At 36.7% G+C, this 20567-nt stretch overlaps 1 protein-coding gene across 27 annotated transcripts in view; it reads left to right on the forward strand.

Moving 5' to 3' along the window:
* The window catches only part of TOPBP1 (DNA topoisomerase II binding protein 1), a 172569-nt gene that overhangs the window by 113130 nt on the left and 38872 nt on the right, over positions 1–20567 (forward strand). For 19 of the 27 annotated variants that reach the window (XM_078354192.1, XM_078354197.1, XM_035278456.3 and 16 more), the window contains 8 exons: positions 1056–1237; positions 2437–2633; positions 4618–4797; positions 5576–5742; positions 8586–8749; positions 8897–9147; positions 13826–14181; positions 14842–15014. In XM_078354192.1, the coding sequence (XP_078210318.1) occupies positions 1056–1237; positions 2437–2633; positions 4618–4797; positions 5576–5742; positions 8586–8749; positions 8897–9147; positions 13826–14181; positions 14842–15014 (1670 nt within the window). The remainder of the gene's footprint in view (positions 1–1055; positions 1238–2436; positions 2634–4617; positions 4798–5575; positions 5743–8585; positions 8750–8896; positions 9148–13825; positions 14182–14841; positions 15015–20567) is intronic. The other 8 variants (XM_078354203.1, XM_078354208.1, XM_078354195.1 and 5 more) reach the window with 1 other exon arrangement.

Below are 20567 nucleotides of genomic sequence, written 5' to 3' on the forward strand. Positions count from 1 at the left end.
ACCTCATCATGAATGATCAATCTATCTCTTCTCATACTTAATTTTTCACTGCATAGAAGATAACTTAAAAGACCTTCCACTTATTGTTCATGACTTTTTAACAAAGTTCAATTTACAACCACAGTTGTGTATATATGTATATATTTATATAAATATGTAATGTGTGTATATATATATTTATACATATATACACACTTTTTAAATTGTACTTTAGGTTCTGGGGTATACGTACAGATCATGCAGGATTGTTGCATCGGTAAATACATGGCAATGTATACACACATTTTTTAAATAAATTGAATATAGTGGAATTTTTGTTGAAAACTGGCTAATTGAAATTTTTTTGTTTTAATTTAAAAAGACACTCATTTTTTAATCACTTAGATTTTTCCACTATTGGTGGATAGTCCTTAAAAAAACGATTCTAAATCACTTGACTTAGGGAAGCAGAGGTGGCAGTGAGCCAAGAATCACACCACTGCACCGCAGCCTGGGCAACAGAACGAGACTCTGTCTCCAAAAAAAAGAATAAAAAGGATTCTAAGAGAGAGCCATAGAAGTACATATATATATATTTGAGACAGGGTCTTAACTCTGTCACCCACGCTGGAGTGCAGTGCACAATCACAACTCACTACAACCTTGATCTCCTAGGCTCAAGTAATCCTCATGCCTCAGCCTCCGGAGTAGCTGGGACTGCAGACATGCACCACTAAGTCTGGCTAAAAATATATATTTATATATTATATAGATATAATTTATGTTGTTAAAAATACACATGTATATTAAAATATAGAGAAGCAAAGATTATATATCCTTTGTATAATAGTTTTATACACTCATTGAGTTGGAAGGGATAAATATAGGAAAATGTTTTTTAAATATAATCCGTATTTATCTTCCAAAAAATAATTTGGTTAATTATTTAACTGTAATTATGTGTGACATTTATGTATTTAAACTATCAAAAGCAAAATGTATTTTTGATATGGTGTATAAAAATGGAAGCAATATTGTTTGCATTAGTATTAATGTATTCTCTTTTTGGGCTGCAGGAAGAAGTTCATAGATATGTACACATGATGGGCGGACGAGTATACAGAGACCTTAACATATCAGTAACTCACCTTATTGCAGGAGAAGTTGGTAGCAAAAAATATTTAGTTGCTGCAAACCTGAAGAAACCTATTTTGCTTCCCTCTTGGATAAAAACACTTTGGGAGAAGTCACAAGAGAAGTAAGACATTTTTATATTTTCTAGATTTGAAAAAATGATGCATTCAATCATTTTTGGCATGCGATATACTCTTTGGATTTATTATTTAGGGAAAAAAATAGTGTCATTACTCTTCTTCTCCAGCGAAAACAGAAGAGCAGAATTTGCATGCTCTCATTACCAAGATAAAAGTTGACAGGCATTATAGAATGGGCTAAGGGGTTAGCAGTAGTTACAGAGTAAAAAATGCTTTGATGATAAAGTTCCCAGCTGTAAATGTTTCTGAAATAATAGAGAAAACCAGTTTGGCAAATCTTTAGCTTTTATGTTGTATCATCCTTCAACACCATTCCCATATATAAAGATAGAGAATAAATTAGCCATGTTGGCAGTTACATTCCTTCCCAAAGGGGGCATATGTAAGGTTTAATATAAACGTATATAAGTCATCAGCTGAGATGTGATCATTTAATCAGTGTTAACTGAGCCTGTTTTATGTATCTGACCTGAGCTAGGCATTAGATACATGTAGTAAGCAAAGCAAGGTAACGTCCCTTCCCTCATGGAGCTTAGAGCCTATTTCAAGGGGCACACTTAAATTTCCCCTGAAACTAGATAAACAACCACAAGACCAAATACCACGGAATTCTATTGGCATACGAATTGTATCAGCATTTTTCTGGGCTTGTTTTCAACACCATCCAGCAAATCCTAAATGTCTCCATGTCAGCAACTCTCATTCCCAGTGTGATTACTTCAGCACATCTGCCTAGCATGGCAACAGAATAATGACATTTTTGTTGGTATTTTGCCAAAAGTCATTGCTTTTATTTATACAGAATAATGGAAAGATTAAAAAGTTTATTTTTCTAATAGGCAACCAAAGTAACTTTGGGTTTTTAAATAGAGATTCAGATGTAGAATTTTGGAAAATATACCACTTTAACCAGCAAGGGCTTAGAGTTAAGAAAATGTATATTTTTCTCTTAAAACAGTTTTGAGAGACTGTATCTGAAATAATTACTTTGTATTAAAACCTGTTATTGAGCTAGGTGAGCAATTGGTGTTACTCTGTTTGGTGGTTCTCCTTTTTAAAAAAATGGTTATAAATCCTAAAAAAATGAGGAAAACAGTAGTGATATTTGTGATGTTGTCATTATTCTTCTAGTAAATTTAAAACTATGGTAAATGTATTCTTTTTATCCATTTGATTCCCACAGAAAAATAAGTAGATATACTGATATAAACATGGAAGATTTCAAGTGTCCTATTTTTCTTGGTTGCATAATCTGTGTGACTGGTTTAAGTGGCTTAGACCGGAAGGAAGTTCAGCAACTCACAGTTAAGCATGGAGGTCAATACATGGGACAACTGAAAATGAATGAATGTACACACCTCATTGTGCAAGAACCAAAAGGTAAAACTGTGTTTCACAAATGGACACATGAAACATTTTCTCTGTGAGTTAGTATTTTATTTTTAAAAATAGATCCTTGCTCTATTGCCCAGGCTGGAGGACAGTGGTGCAATCTCGGCTCACTGCAACCTCCGCCTCCCAGGTTCAAGCAATTCTCCCACCTCAGCCTTCCAAGTAGCTGGGGTTACAGATACCTGCCACCACACCTGGCTAATTTTTGTATTTTTAGTGGAGATGGGGTTTCACCTGTTGGCTAGGCTGGTCTCTAACTGACCTCAAGTGATCCACCTGCCTCAGCCACCCAAAGTGCTGGGATTACAGGCATGAGCCACCGTGCCCAGCCATTAGTATTTAATATTTTAAAATCTTACAGAACAGCTTTTACTTCTGACATGTCATTAATCTAGTTTGATACCGTTTTACCTAACATCTTGCAGAAGTCGTTTGGGTCACAATCTTAAACTATATGACTTTTCTCGTATTTATTCGTGTCATTTAATAAGTACTAAAAAAACCAAAACCTTTTAGTGATGTTTTATGTAAGCTTACTTTGGTATCTTTTGATTTAAAAAAAATATTCCTCACACAGTTACCAAATAATGAAAAGAAGTTTGGGTAAATAACAAGAAAACTAATAAATATAGCTAAATGGCATTTCTTTGTAATGACGAAAGGCTTGACTTAGTTTCAGTTTGACTGAATGGGCTACAAGTTATAACTGGAAGACACGCCTTGGAGAACATGAGGCAGTAAATGAAAAAGACATTACCAACCAAGAAAAATTCTTTAAAATTGTTTTTAAATTTGGTGTTCCATAACATTATTCTGGATAACTTTTTATCAGCACTCTTAAAATACACGCAAATTGATAAAAGATGAATTTTGTTAATGTTTTTGTTATTGCTATATATATGTGTACTGTGTTTTACTAAGTTTTCTAGACTGAGAAGTAATTAAGGTTAAATGGTAATTGTCCTTAAGTCAGAAGTTTGGGTATGGCCAATTGTGATAGGATGATTGTGAGTAGAGTTGATACAGCTGTTCTTTTTCTGAATCTGAAGACAGTTCACTGTTGATTATCAAGAATGCCAGAAAACCTTTCATGTGACATACAGACTTCAGTTTCTCTGTGATACTGCTTCAAAATACATTGTGTTAAAGGTTTTTAAGGTAATAAAAAGATACATATTTTTAACATAATTTATCTATTGGCTTATCTATCCTGGACTTTAAGTAGAAGCCTGTTGACATTGGAATCCCAGTGTTCAAAATTGGGATTTATTATATTACACACATTTACAATTTTCACATTATACAAGCTTGTTTAAAGGAATTAAGTGATGGAGCCTAAATGCAAACCAAAGTCCAATATTGTTACCCCACAGTTGCTCCTGTCTTCCTGCAGTTTGTATAAGAGATAAACCCCCTCACATGGCATGTGTATTTATACAACACATAGAAAATTTAATTAGGCAATAAACTAAAGTACTACTTTGCAATAAACTATGTAGCATACTGTTTAAGAGTAAGTACTGGTAACTTCAATTTGGTTGATAGGTTTTTAAAATAACCTGTTACGGCTGGGAGCCAGGAGCTGTTGCTTATGCCTGTAATCCTAGCACTTTGGGAGGCTGAGGCCGGCAGATCACAAGGTCGAGTTTGAGACTAGCCTGGCCAACATGCTGAAACCCTGTCTGTACTAAAAGTATTTAAAAATTAGCTGGGAGTGGTGACACATGCCTGTAATCCCAACTACTCAGGAGGCTGAGGCAGGAGAATCGCTTGAATCCAGGAGGCAGAAGTTGCAGTGAGCTGAGATTGTGCCACTGCACTCCAGCCTGGACAACAGAGCAAGACTCTGTCTCAAAAACAAACAAAAATTAAAATTAAGTAACCTGTTATAATCTGAATACTTCTGCAAAGATAGATTTTAATGATTTTCATTTCTCTATTTCCTCTCTTTGTTTCTTAATGAACACTGCAGGTCAGAAATATGAATGTGCCAAGAGATGGAATGTACACTGTGTGACCACGCAGTGGTTTTTTGACAGTGTTGAAAAAGGTTTTTGTCAGGATGAATCCATGTACAAGACAGAACCAAGACCAGAAGCAAAGACTATGCCCAATTCTTCAACTCCTACTGGCCAGATCAACACAATTGATAGTGAGTCTCATTGAAATTAAAATCATCATTCTAAAGACAATCGTTTCTGTATAATAATCAGTATATTAATAGGATCACTGAGATAGGGAATTTTTCTTTCTTGTTTGCTATGCTTCTAAACCTAATTGTATAGTAGTCAAATTGTATAAAAAGTTAGTACTGAACTGCTCCTAATTTTTTTTAGAATGAATAATTGCTTTCTTTTATACCCTGATGTCATGCAAAAGATGATCAAATAAATTAAGAACAATAGTAGATAGAGGCTTAAGATAAAATTTATGGACATGCATATATTAATACTTATATATATAATTTTATATATAATTTATATATTAATATTGATATAATTAATGTATATTAAATATATAATATTAATATATTTCCTTAGTTTATGATTTTGCTGCAATTGTTATAAATCATCTGTATTTGTATAAAAATTAAAACAGTTTCTATTTTGTAGGTGTCGTTTTGGCACAATGTTAAAAGTCTTTTCAAATGTGAGCTTCTTGGACCTTAAAGTCAGCAAATTCAGATTTTTATGGGAAACAAGACACTATTAAGAAAATGTGTCTTGTTTTCATTTAAATAAGATATGAGGCCTAATTAATTTCATTTTTCCTTTTTATACTTTTCCACTAAGATTTTAGTAAACATACCTGCATCTTACTTTGGAAGTTGTTTATTGCCCTTTATTTGTAAGAAAAGTTAATTCATAGACAATATGTAATTACGATTATTTTATCTCCCATAAATTTATACATGTTTTCAAAATATGTAGGTCGTACTCTTTCAGATGTCAGCAATATTTCCAACATAAATGCAAGTTGCATAAGTGAGTCGATATGTAATTCACTTAACAGCAAACTGGAGGCTACCCTTGAAAATCTGGAAAATCTGGATGTGAGTGCATTTCACGCACCTGAAGATTTATTAGATGGTTGTCGGGTACGTCCTTATTATATAATACATGTAGTAAGTGATGATATACATTAGCATTTCCTAACCCGACTCCGAAGAATCTTCAGAGTTGGGCTTGCTCCTTACTATCTATGTAAACCCTCCTCTCTAGCTAAGTAGATGCACTTACTAGACATATCCTCCTTTGGCTGTGAGAGTTGCTCTGTGAGTCATCTTCCTCTGTTATCTTTTAGAAGTTTATTTCAGTTTTTAATTATTCTCTGAACACTCCTAACTACATTAATCTTTCCATCTATTATGTTTTGAGAGCACTTAGTTTCTGAATGACTTACTGGATTTATTTATTTATTTGAAATAGGGTCTCACTCTGTCGCCCAGGCTGGAATGCAGTGGCACAATCATAGCTGACTATAACCTTAAACTCCTGGGCATCAGCCATCTCTCAGTCTCCCAAGCAGTTAGGACTACAGGCATGTGCCACCACACCTGGCTAATTTTTAAATTTTTTTGTATAGACAAGGTCTTACTGTGTTTCCCAGGTTTGGACTTTTATTAATAACTATCATTTAAGTATTTACAGTGTATTAGACACCATCCTAATAATTTTATGTATGTTAATATGTTATATATAATCTCATTTAATTCCCACAAATAACTCTGAAGTGGATATTATCTTGAGGGTAAGACTCAGTTAAAATTCTTGTTCAGAGTCACACAGAGAGACACATTAAGTAGCCAGTCATCTACCTCAAAGTTCATATTCCTCACCATTAGAGCCACTGCTTTGTTTGGTATTTTGTGGGTTATTTTAATTTTTTAGTATGTGAATAACTGTCTTGTAAGTTTATTGATGGAAACATCATATGCTGTGCTTTTTCAGCTGTCTTAGATTGGAATTCTTAACGTATTCCTATTTGTAGAATGACTTGGCTCTGCATTCGTTTTCAGAGTAGCAAAAATGTAACCCTACCTTATTGTTAAGGGAAATTGGGCAAATTACCTTAACTGTTTTTGTTTTTTTTAAACTTACCAACTTACTGGCTAAACAAAAGCTGGGTTTTTTTTTTTGTTTTGAGATGGAGACTGTCACCCAGGCTGGAGCACAGTGGCATTACCTCAGCCCACTGCTCATCACTTCTTAGGTTCAAGTGATTCTCCTATCTTAGTCTCTTAAAGTAGCTGGGATTGCAGGTGTGTGCCACCGTGCATAGCTAATTTTTGTAGTTTTAGTAGAAATGGGGTTTCACTATATTGACCAGGCTGGTCTTGAACTCCTGACCTCAAGTGGTTTGCCCACCTCAGCCTCCCAAAGTTCTGGGATTACAGGCATGAGCCACTGTGCCTGGCCTAGAGATGTTTTGTATGATCTTTTAGCCTAGCTAGACTCTAATAATCTAGATATGACTTTTAATTGTTTCTTACATATAGGAAGTATATGATTCCAAATATCTGTTAAAATACAATCTAGTAATGGGGGTGATTTAATTTGGGGTGTAAATGCAGTTTGGAATAGATTTGTCATACTTAAAATTTTTTTAAGGGCACCTTAGGTAAAATAGAGGTGAAAAGATTTTGATTAAAATATTGATTAAATTGGCTTAAATATATGCATCCTCATGGTTAAAAATAAATTATTGCATACATGTTATCCTCAGAGCATTGTGTTCAGTTCTTTGACATATATATTTTTTTGTTCAAGCAATTCTGTGAATAAGGTGACATGAATTTATAGATAAGAAAATTGGTTTAAAGAGCTTAAGCAACTTGCCTATTGTCATATTGTTAATCATTGGCAGTTGAAACCCCCACCCAAAAAGACCCACAATTTAAGCCCTGGTGTTCTGATTTCAGACAGTTAATTACAGTTACTTTTTTTTTTTTGGAGCCGGAGTCTCGCTCTGTTGCCCAGGCTGAAGTGCTGTGGCTCAACCTTGGGTTACTGCAACCTCCGCCTCCCGGGTTCAGTTCTCCTGTCTCAGCCTCTTGAGCATCTGGGACTATAGGTGCATGCTGCCACACCCAGCTAATTTTTTTGTATTTTCAGTAGAGGTGAGGTTTCGCTGTGTTGCCCAGGCTGGTCTCAAACTCCTGAGCTCAGGCATTCTGCTCTCCTCGTCCTCCCAAAGTGCTAGGATTACAGCTGTGAGCCACCGCACCCTGCCTAAAGTTTAGTATTAAAATTACTTTAAACTTTACAGATAGTGAGACTTTCACAGTTAAAGAAGTTACCTGCATTTTAAAAATTGGTATGCACTAATATTTAGAAGATGTTGGAATCTGGCTTCTACTTTATTTATAGCCTCAAAATATGTATCAGGTATCCACTGTGAAAGATAATAATGCATATGAGATTGTGAAAAGTGATGAAAAAATCAAAGTTGTGGCTGGGCATAATGGCTCACGCCTGTAATCCAAGCACTTTGGAGGCCAAGGCAGGCGGATCACCTGAGGTCGGGAGTTCAAGACCAGCCTGACCAACATGGTGAAACCCCGTCTTAAAAAAAAAAATCAAAGTTGCAGAACTGTTAAAAAATCAAAAGTTATTAGCTGGGCACAGGTGTGTGCCTGTAATCCCAGCTACTCAGGAGGCTGAGGCAGGAGAATTGCCTGAACTCAGGAGGCAGAGGTTGCGGTGAGCTGAGATCGTGCCATTGCACTCCAGCCTGGGTAACAAGAGCTAAACTCCATCTCAAAAAAAAAATCAAAAGTTTTAGAATGCATTTATTCATGTGTTTTAGAATGCATTTATTCATGTATCTTAAATGTACACAAGTTGTCTTGTTTATACACAATGAATTTAGATATTTATTTTTAGGTTTTTTCCATTGAGAGAAAACATATTAAATATATGAAATATTTCTTTCTTGCAGATATATCTTTGCGGTTTTAGTGGCAGAAAGCTAGATAAACTGAGAAGACTTATTAACAGTGGAGGTGGAGTTCGTTTTAACCAGCTTAATGAAGATGTAACTCATGTTATTGTGGGAGATTATGATGATGAATTGAAGCAGTTTTGGAATAAATCGGCGCACAGGTTTTTTTCATTTTTTAATTCAAAGCAATTTCTACTACATAATGTTTCTTAAAATTGCATATTCATGCAGTTATGGAAACTGCATGACAAGTGGGTTGATGGTCTTTATAGCTTGCAGTAATACATAACTATGTGCTATTTTTGTAGGCCTCATGTAGTGGGAGCAAAGTGGTTGCTAGAGTGTTTCAGTAAAGGTTATATGCTTTCTGAAGAACCATATATCCGTGCTAATTACCAGCCAGTGGAAATTCCAGTTTCAGATCCGCCTGAAATTAAAGCAGCTGTTTTAAAAAAGAAGAACAGCAGCTTCTCTAAGAAAGACTTTACTCCTAGTGAAAAGCATGAGCAAGCTGATGAAGATCTGCTCTCTCAATATGAAAATGATAGCTCTACAGTAGGTAAGAAATATTTGGTTAGTATTTGTAGTTAGTAAGAATTATTTTAGTAACCTAACACATATATGTGTGATCTCTGCCAAGTTATCTAGATTTTAAGTTAAATTAACCTTTTTCTTTCCTTAAAATTTTGCTTATAACTTTTTTTCGGAGTGGGTAAGACAATAGGGCCCTGAACCCTTTAACCATCTTTCCTGTCTTCAGCTAATTAGCTCTGTTTTGGTTTGTTATATATACAGGAATTGATTGATTTGTGTGTTTGTAGTAGCATGAGCCTTTTATTAAAACCTTGTAACAAATGTCTCTTACTGGATTATCGTGGTCTTTAATGCATGAAACACTGCACTGTGGACTACCACCTCAGCATGTACTCTTATCTTGTAGTAAGGTAAATTGCCAGTGAAGCATTATAAACAGCATTGCTTCTTTTTTATTAAGAAAAGACTTTATGAAATATATAGCCAAAAATATTAATTTCAATAAATTTAATATGTATCATAACTTAAAATCTAATCAGAATTTTAATCTATTTCTTGAATAAAACAAGAACCTTAGAATACTTTTTTTTTTGAAGTGGTAGTTTGCTCTCGTTGCCCAGGCCGGAGGACAGTGGTGCGATCTTGGCTCATTGCAGTCTCCACCTTCTGGATTCAAGCAATTCTCCTGCTTCAACCTCCCGAGTAGCTGGGATTACAGGCATATGCCACCACACCGGCTAATTTTGTATTTTTAGTAGAGATGGGGTTTCTCCACGTTGGTCAGGCTAGTCTCAAACTCCTGACCTCAGGTGATCCACTATAGAGCTAGGATTATAGGCGTGAGCCACCACACCAGGCCTAGAGTACTTTAATGATCACAGCTAGCCCTGCTTCCTCTCCCTGCTCATCAACATATTCAGCTTATGTGATTTTGTCTAGTATTTTCATCATCTTTTAAAATTTCACAGTTAGGCATTATCGTCCTTTTATAGGGTAAATATCTGTTTCATTTACTAACATGTTTACCTATTTCTTTGCTGTCCTCAATTGTTTTTACATCTGAGACCTCTCTTCTGGAATCATTTACTTTCTTCCTAAAATAATATCCTTTAGAAACTCCTTTAGTTTCTCTGAAGACTCCTGAGCTGGGTATACAGTTCTAGACATTTACTTTGTTTAAGCACAGAGATAGTATTTCATTGTCATCTGTTTCCCTGACTGCTGGATAGGAAGTCAGATGTTAGTCTGTCATTCCTTTACAAATAATATGTCTTTATCTTCTGGCTATTTTTAATCTTTCTTTTGGTTTTTATGTCCTGGAGCTTTAACATTTATTTGTCCTGCTTGAGATTCATTGTGCTTTCTGAATCTGAGAATTAGTACATTTTTTGCTTTTTGTTAGGTCGAGAAATGTTTATTATCTCTTTGAATATTGCTTCTCCCCTACTCTGTATATTCTTTTAACTCCCGTTTGCTCTGTCTATGGGTCACTTAACCTGTCCTTATCTTCCATCTTTTTGTTTTTCTGTGATTTATTATGTGTAATTACCTCAGACTTTTTTCCAGATCACAGATCATCTCTGTAGCTACTGCCTAATCTGTTTTGCCTATCCATTAAATTTTCTGTTTTAATAATTTAATTTTTCAATTCCTAGGAGTTTTAGCTTTTTAAATAGTCTGTCATTTCTTTTTTTTTTTTTTTACTTTTAAAAATTGAGATGGGCTAGTCTTGAACTCCTGGGCTCCAGTGATTCTCCCACCTCAGCCTCCCAAAGTGCTGGGGTTACAGGTGTGAGCCACCACACTCGACCAAGCCTGTCATTTTGTATTTGTATTTTTTGTTCTTTATTTCTTGAAACATGTGAAACTTACTGAACTATCCTAATTGTTCTGTTGGTGATTGTTTATGGTGCCTGGTTTTCTTGTGTTTTGTGATTTTTATTGTGAATTTGTACTTACCTAGGACTCTAGGATTTCTAAGAAATGGGGTAGGTGTTTGTTCCCCCAGAAAAGGTTCATGTTTGGGTCTGCTAGGTGCCTAGGAGTTGACAAACTCAGTACACCTCTTAGTTGGTTTATTGACTGGAGGTTTCTTAGATCATCCCACTAGCATGAATTTATACCCAAAGCTACTTTGAGGACCAGCCTCTGATGAACAAATTCTCAGGAGAGCTGTTTTTCCTTCTTGACCCAAAGCCAGTGTTCTTGACCTCTTCCTTTGCAAGGCAGATTTGTGGTTGGTTGGTTGGTTGGTTGGTTGGTTGGTTGGTTTTGGTCTGTTTACTAAAGATATGTCCCTTCAGGGGTTTTGGGTTTGTTCTCTCAAGGTGTAGATTCTGCTTCACCTCTAATTTTTATGAAACCAAAAGATTGGCTCCTGTCTCTTGTGTGATGCCCTTATATCCCAAGGGTCTGGGTGCTACACAAAAATATAATAGATTTTGACTAACCATTAGCTTTAGTAACTACTTAATGTTCTGGATTTAGTAACCACTTAGTGATCTGGATTCTAATATTTTATCCTGTATTTTGAAGTGTTTTTTTAAGTGAGAGGGTTTCAGAGCTCTAGCCTACCATATTTCTAGAGAGGAAATTCCTACCATTCCTTTTTTATGTATACCATTTCCATATTCCAAAATTGACTTTTCTCAAACAATTTACTTATGCTTTAGTATTGTATCTCATCAGAAGATCATCCTAATTTTCCAGGATGCTCTGCTATAAAGAAGCCACAAATTAACTGAAAGCAGTTTTTTTTTTTTTGAGACAAGATCTCATTTTGTCACCTAGGCTGGAGTGCAGTGGTGCAATCTTGGCTCACTGCAAGCTCCACCTCCTGGGTTCAAGCGATTCTCCTGCCTCAGCCTCCTGAGTAGCTGGGCGTACGGGCATGCACCACCACACCCAGCTAATTTTTGTATTTTTAGTAGAGACAGGGTTTCACCATGTTGGCCAGGCTGATCTCAAGCTCCTGGCCTCATGTGATCCTCCTGCCTTAGCCTCCCAATGTGTTGTGATTACAGGCGTGAGCCACGGCACCCAGCCAGCAATTTTATATATTATCCTTCAGCCAGTAGTACTTGGTGTAGGGCAGGTGATTAGTTTCTTAAACCTTCCTTTAAGGTTAGTGGTTTACTGACTTTATAAGGATGAAATGATAGTAAATCTCAGTGGATCACCAAGCATGTTAGAAAGGCTATAATACAGTATTTATAATTAATTCTTAAAATTGCTTTTGATTTAGGGGAGCTTTTTGAATGATTGGTTTATCACGTAGTATCTCTTAGGCTTTTGGTGAGATCTGTTTGAAAAGAGATCCTACTACTAAAATAAATGGAAAGAACTGCTGTAGAACATGTTAGTTTATTATGAGTCTCTTAATAACTTGAGTTTTACTAATGGTTTATAAGAACTTAGTATTTCTACTTTGTTTTTGTAGTAGTAGTCTAAAATTCTACTGGATTTCTTCCTCCTTCCCATCTTACCAACAAAGTATAGACATTGAACAAAGTTATTTTTTTTCTCCTAGACGTGATTGCATAATAGTTGTACTTGCAAAAAATAGAAAGGTTTTTACTTATGAAACAGACCTTTGCACTTTAACAAAACTGTTAAAAAACAAACTTTCCGGAATGTTTTACAATGTTGCAACACCTTTATTTCCATCTAAGCTTATTCATTCTCATGAGTATATCTATAAGTTGTAAATATACTATTATCCTTTATTCCTTATGATATGAAACCAAGAGTCAAGGAGACTATAAAACTAGAACCCACCTCTCCTGACTTAGTGATCAGTAAACTCCCTAGACAACATTATGCTTCCTTAGTGTGAATAAGAACAATTTTAATACTTATGTTCAGTAGGAGTCATAAGTTCCTAATGTGTTATTACAGTAATTTACTTAAGAAATGAAAATGCCAGTGTCTGTTGGAGATGAGGATAGAAGTAAGAAGATGGCATTATAAAATGGTGTTACGAACTCTGGAGTCAGACAGACTTTGGTTCATACCTCATTTCTACCACTTAACTGTGTGACCATAGCAAGTTACATAACCTCTTCAAGCCTGAGACTCCTTTTGTACAAAAGGGATGTACTGATATTATCAGCCTCACAGTTGGTATTATGTGAGCATTACATGCATGTAAAGCACTTAGTCACAGTGCTTATATAAATGAAAGAATGAATTGTTGAATAGCTTCCAGCCTTGTTGGAATTGCATAGCATGGCAAACCTTTTCTCTAAAAGGGGAGACAATAAATTTTTCAGGATTTGCCAGCCACTTATAGTTATTTTCTTGTTAAGGGCTTGACAGTTAAACCATTTAGAACTGCTAATTTTCTCCATAATGATATTTTCTTAATTGTATGGTAAATCATCTAAACCAATTTTGGAACTAAGACAGTCCTGTTGGAGGTATATAATTTTAAACTAATTCAAGTTTCTATTATACTAGGAATACCTAGAACTAACATGATCACTCTTGTCCTTCCTGATGGACAATGGTAATACTAATAGGACTCTTGGTAACCCCGAAGACAGGGTGAATCCATATCTCTTTACTGGGTACACATAAGCCTTAGTTTTGTAAGTATAGTCAAAATTCTTAGATTCCATGTTACATTAATATTCTTGCTAGGAAGTAAAACTTTAACTATAAGGTAAATTGTTTGTTAGAAAACATTTACTTTTCTCTTTCAGTTGAGGGTAAGAAGTCTGAGGCTGAGAAGTTTGAAGTTAGACCCTTTAATGATTCTACTCATGTTGAGCCCTTGAATGATTCTACTCACATTTTGCAAGAAGAAAACCAGTCTTCTGTCAGTCATTGCTTCCCTGATGATTCTACGGTTACTGAAGAAGGCTTATTTAGCCGAAAGAGTTTCCTCGTTTTGGGTTTTAGTACTGAAAATGAATTTAACATTGCAAACATCATAAAAGAAAATGCTGGGAAAATCATGTCCCTTCCAAGCAGAACTGTTGCTGACTATGCTGTGGTTCCCCTGCTGGGGTGTAAGGTAGAAGCCACCGTGGGAGAAGTTGTTACAAATACGTGGCTGGTAAGAAAACACTGTAGCAGTTGAAATATGGTATTGAAGGATATCTGAATGCCAAGGTTAATGTTGATTTCTCAGGCAGTTCAATTATAGTAAATCGGTGTTTGAATTATAACACTCTTGATTTTGCTTTTAGCAAGGGAAATTCTAAAATAAAATGTGCAAGCTTCTTGGGCCTAATCCTGCTATAGTAGAGGTTTCTGTTTCCCAGAGGCCACAGCAGCAACATTCCTTCTTAGGAGGTCTCTCTCGAGTCATCTCACACTGTTAGTCTTGTTTTCTCACAACCAAAGCATCACTGGTAATTTCACTGTGGATTTTTGTTTAAGGTTTCAAGAATTATGAGAAAAATAGAATAAACTTAAAAATACATATATAAACTAATACATTGGAAGGAATGAAATTTAAAGCAACATTCAATAACTCCAATGATATTACTATTTTAATAGCCTAATACAGTCAGTCAATTTATATATATGTGTGTATGTATATGTAATTTTAACATTATGATATGAAATGTATTGAGAATGAGCATACACAAGTTAATTATTAAAGTAAAATTTCTTCTTATCAAAACTAAAGTATTGCTCCTGTAACTGAATTAATGTTAACCACTGGTTGCTTATTTCACATTGGCTTCACTGTTTCTCTTGTGTTCAAAAGGTTACTTGCATAGACTATCAGACTTTGTTTGATCCAGAGTCGAATCCTCTCTTCACACCAGTCACAGTAATGACAGGAATGACTCCTTTAGAGGATTGTGTTATATCATTTAGCCAGTGTGCTGGAGCAGAAAAAGAGTCTTTAATGTTCCTAGCAAACCTCCTTGGAGCAAGGTATGTGATATTTTTAATGCATCCACTGGGTTGGTGTATCTTTTTGTTTTCTTAGAGAGCATTCAAATTAGAATTTGGTTGGGTGTCTTTATTATATTTATGGATGCTGTGTGCTATATCTATGTGATGGCTCAACATGGCAGAAGGGAGAATACTAGTAGTTGGATGCCTGGCCAACTTCTAAGAATACAGGCATAATGGCTTTGCCACTGTAAAAAGGAATATTTAATACTGAATTGTGAGGTACTGTTGAATAGTTCTTATCTAAGCATTATATCCTTCAATGTGCCATATGGATGATTTCTTCTTTTTTTCAGTATGCAGTAATTATTTCTCTGGTTTTTAGCCAGAAATGCAAATGTTAAATGGGAGTAATGAATACTTTGGGAGAAAGAAAATGAATTTAAAAGTTATTTCCAAAATTCATATTGGCCCAGCCCTTAATTGAACATTGTATGATGGCTGTTTTAAAAAGTAGAGGCTGGGTGTGGTGGATTATACCTGTAACCCACTGAGGCAGAAGGATAGGTGGAGGCCAGGAGTTGAAGGCCAGTGCGGGTAGCATAGTTGAGACCACATCTCTACAAAATAAAAATTAATTAGTTGGGCATGGTGGTACACAGCTGTAGTCCTAGCTACCTGAGAGACAGAAGACATAGGATCCTTGGAGTCCAGGAATTTGAGACTGAAGTCCAGGAGTTTGAGACTAGAGTGAGGTATGATTGAGCCACCACAGCCGAGCCTGGGTAACAGAATGAGACCCTGCCTCTAAAAAAAATAAACACTTAATTTTTAAAAAGTAGAAAGTGATTTTTATCAATAAATGTAAATAAACTAAACTTTTATACTAAAAGGAAAATACTTTTGCATTAAATCATAAAACACAACTATACTTTTTGTTTTTTGAGACAGTCTTACTCTGTCACCCATGCTGCAGTGCAGTGATCTTGGCTCACTGAAAGCCCTGACTCCCGGATTCAAGCAGTTCTTCTGCCTCAGCCTCCCAAGTAGCTGGGACTTCAGGTGCCACCACCATGCCTAGCTAATTTTTGTATTTTTAGTAGAGAAAGGGTTTCACCAGGCTGGCCAGCTGGTCTTGAATTTCTGACCTTGTGATCAAGGTCACCTCACCTTCCCAAAGTACTGGGATTATAGGTGTGAGCCACCGCACCTGGCCTCAACTATTTTAAACAAAAGATATACCTAGAACAAAGTGATTCAGAACTTTTGAGAAAAACAAAAAGGGTGGGCAAAGATATGTACTAAGTAAATGTAAACAAAAAGAAAAGGGGGGTACAGTTTTACTATCGCACAAGTTTAAATTTAAGTCAAAAGTCATTAAGCCAGAAAAAGAAGCGTATAAATAAAGAGTGCTGTTAACATTGAAGATAAAATATGTATGTACCAAATAGAGCAGGATCATTCATAAAACAAAAACAACAGAGATGTAAATAGGAATCAACAGAAATACTACTTCTAGGAGACTTTAATTCCCATATTTTACTGTATGACAGGTGGAAAAGACAGAAAATAAGGAAGGATATAGACTTAAATAGCATATTTAGTTACATGTCTACCCTGAAATGGTGAGCATACGTTTTCAAGTGCCTGTGGATACTTATAAATGCTGCCTTTAAAAAGAAAAATTGGCCACAAAGAAAATCTTAGTACTTTTCCTAAAGTAAAAAGTTGGCAGACCATATTCTCTCATCACAGCACAAAAAACTAGAAATGAATAATAAAACTCTAAAACGAACAATTCTATCAATTGGAAATTTTTAAAACTGTTTTTAGTAACTCTGTTTAAAGAGGAAATCAAAACTATACAAACTTAGAAATGGTTATCAATCCAAAGGCTGGGGGTATTGGCTCATGCCAGTAATTCCAGCACTTTGGGAGGCCAAGGTGGGCGAATCACGAGGTTGGGAGTTCGAGACAACCCTGACCGACATAGTGAAACCCTGTCTCTACAAAAATTAGCCAGGTGTAGTGGTATGAGCCTGTATTCCCAGCTACTCAGGAGGCTGAAACTTGAACCCAGGAGGCGGAAGTTGCAGTGAGATCACGCCACTGCACTCCAGCTGGGGCAACAAAGTGAGACTCTGTCTTTAAAAAAAAAAAAAAAGAAAGAAAGAAAGAAAGAAATAGTTATCAACCCAATAGTAACAAGCAACCTGGTGCTATTTCTCGCTAAAACTAAAGCTTGAAGAAACAGGTAATTTCAGAGCTGGGGGAGAAAATGTACTAGTAAGTCTGGAACATTTTGTCAGACCAAATAGCAAGGACATTATCAATGACTACTAGAGAGGATTGTGTCTGAAGTACCTCCACTGGGCTGGTCTGAGTGTAGGGATGTTTAAAACTATTGATCACAACCAGTTACAAACATCTTTGTTCCTTCTCTAAACCCACTGCTTCACTTGACTTGACTAGCCTTTAAAAAAAAAAAGTACCTCCACTGCCAAAGATGAAAACTTAGGTATCATTAGAGATAATAACTGGTGGATCCAAACACATGAAATTGTTTTTAAGTCATGACATCATAATGACACCAAATAAACTAAGGTAATTGGTCATCTTTGAAAGATATTAGGGAACCAATCCATTACTTTGAAAGCTGATGAAGGGAGAAGATCAAGTATTTAACCTTGCATTTCCTGTACAGTTTGCATCAGCGTGACATGGTAGTTGGTAAGGCAGAGTTTCCCTTTATAAAGATGTTTCAACAAATAAATAAATAAGGAATGATTAAGATTTTAACCCCCTAATGAATGAAATAATGTAGGCATTGAACATCAATAATTAATCACACAATAAAGGGACAAAACAAGATGTACCTTCTTATGAAGAATATACCACCACTTGAATTAGTCTTGCCAAAACAATCAAACCTCAATCTGATGATGCTTCTAGACCCAACTACCAATTTATAGGAAATGCAAACAGCAGAACAACATGTTAAACTACACCGCAATGATACCATCAGCAAAACCCTGGTATAACCCTACAGTATAAATGATCCAGTGTCTTCAATGAAGGGTGTGGAAGAGAAGGTAGGAACCTATAAGCTAAAAGACATGAAAAGCAAAAGCCTAAATGTAGTCTTTTTTTTTTGAGATGGAGTTTCGCTCTTGTTACCCAGGCTGGAGTGCAATGGCGCGATTTCGGCTCACCGCAATCTCCGCCTCCTGGGTCCAGGCAATTCTCCTGCCTCAGCCTCCCGAGCAGCTGGGATTACAGGTACGCGCCACCGTGCCCGGCTAATTTTTTGTAATTTTAGTAGAGACGGGGTTTCACCATGTTGACCAAGATGGTCTCGATCTGTTGACCTCGTGATCCACCCGCCTCGGCCTCCCAAAGTGCTGGGATTACAGGCTTGAGCCACCGCGCCCAGCCCAAATGTAGTCTTTAGAGATGCCATTATTTGATTAAAGAAAAGTAAAGAATTGATTACTAGCCGGGCGCGGTGGCTCAAGCCTGTAATCCCAGCACTTTGGGAGGCCGAGGCGGGTGGATCACGAGGTCAACAGATCAAGACCATCCTGGTCAACATGGTGAAACCCCGTCTCTACTAAAATACAAAAAATTAGCCGGGCACGGTGGCGCGTGCCTGTAATCCCAGCTGCTCAGGAGGCTGAGGCAGGAGAATTGCCTGGACCCAGGAGGCGGAGGTGAGCCGAAATCGCGCCATTGCACTCCAGCCTGGGTAACAAGAGCGAAACTCCCGTCTCAAAAAAAAAAAAAAAAAAAAGAATTGATTACCATAAATGTCCAAATGGTTCTGGCCCAGTGGCTCACGCCTAGAATCCCAGCACTTTGGGAGGCCAAAGCATTGCTTGAGCTCAGGAGTTCAAGACCAGCCTGAACAACATGGTTAAGACCTCATCTCTATTTTTAAAATAAATAAATGAGCCAGGCATGGTGGAATGTGCCTATGGTCCCAACTATTCAGGAGGCTGAGGCAGGAGGACTGCTTGAGCCCAGGAGATCAGGGCTGCAGTGAGCTATGATCACGCAACTATACTACAGCCAGGGCAACAAAGTGAGACCCTGTCTCCAAAAAAAAAAGCTCAAATAGTGGCTACTATTTAGCGGGGAGGGAAGGAAGGTGGTATGGCATGTTGGAGAGGTTCTGGGGGGCTAACAAGATTGTGTCTTCTGACATGGGTGGTGGACATAAGGGTTTCACCTTGTAACAATTTATTAAGCTGTATATTTCTTTTTTTTTGCTGTTTTGTATTTGAATTACATGAAACAATATCTTTTAAAACTGAAATTGTAGAAGATAAACATTACAACAGACTCCATTGGATACAACTAAAGCTGTACTCAGCAGGAAAGTCATGCAAATTCTGAAATAGAATAATTGAGACTAGTCCTAGCAGTTATTAAAATGTATTTTGTGGCCAGTTTCGGTGGCTCACGCCCGTAATCCTAGCACTTTGAGAAGCTGTGGCAGGAGGCCAAGTTCAAGACCAGCCTGGGCAATATGCTGAGACCCTGTCTTTACAAAAGTTTAAAAATTAGCCCGGCTATGTAGCATGAACCTGTAGTCTCAGTTATTTGGGAGGCTGAGATGGGAGGATTGTTTGAGCCTGGGAGGTCAAGGCTGCAGTGGGTCACAATGGCACCACTGTACTTTATCCTGGAGGACAGAGCAAGACCGTGTCTCAGAAAACAAACAAATATGTCTTTTGTGAAACTTTACTAAATAACAGTGTGGTTGCCTGTAGCAGAAAGTTTAATTAATGGTCAGCAAGTGTAGTAGGAGACCCAAATACGGAAAGGAATTTGTGATAAAAGTGGCATTTCAAATTATTAAGGAAGATATGGCTTATTCAATAAATAGGATTCATTAAAGTTGGAGCAGTATCTCATACCTAAATAAGTACTGAATTGATTTGTGGGTTAAATGTAAAAAATGAAGTTATAAAAGTAGTAGGATAAACATGTAACATAGAAAAAAAAGTGCTAGGAAACACGGGAAATTAAAAAATCCGAAAGGTCAGGGACTAGAATGTAAAACCCAGAAGTCAAAAGAAATCACTGAATTCTGTTCAATCTCAAATGGTAGACTTCTTTTTTCTGCCCCATATTCTCTGTGTTTAATATCCTATGATCTTGAGTAAGTCACTTAATTTCTCTGTATTTTTCCCCTTGTCTAAAATATTGAGAGGATCAAATGAGATAATACATAGAAATGCTTTGAGAAGTTGTGGCAGATTTTTAAACAATTACTGTTTGCTCCTGTCATTTTTTCCAGAAAGGACAAGGCATGTGGGTAGTAACTAATTAAGGAGGTAATTTTGGCTGTGCAAGGTGGTTCACGCCTGTAATCCCAACTTTAGGAGGCTGAGGCAGGAGGATGTTCGAGACCAGGCTAGGCAACATGGTGAAACCCCATCTCTACAAAAAACAGAAAAATTAGCTGGGTGTGGTGGTGTACACCTGTAGTCCAAGCTACTGGGGAGGCTGAGGTGGGAGGATGGCTTGAGCCCAGGAGGCAGAGGTTGCAGTGAGCTGTGAGTATGTCACTGCACTCCAGCCTGGACA

The sequence above is a fragment of the Callithrix jacchus genome, chromosome 17, assembly GCF_049354715.1.
Source record: "Callithrix jacchus isolate 240 chromosome 17, calJac240_pri, whole genome shotgun sequence".
Lineage (NCBI taxonomy): Eukaryota > Metazoa > Chordata > Mammalia > Primates > Cebidae > Callithrix > Callithrix jacchus.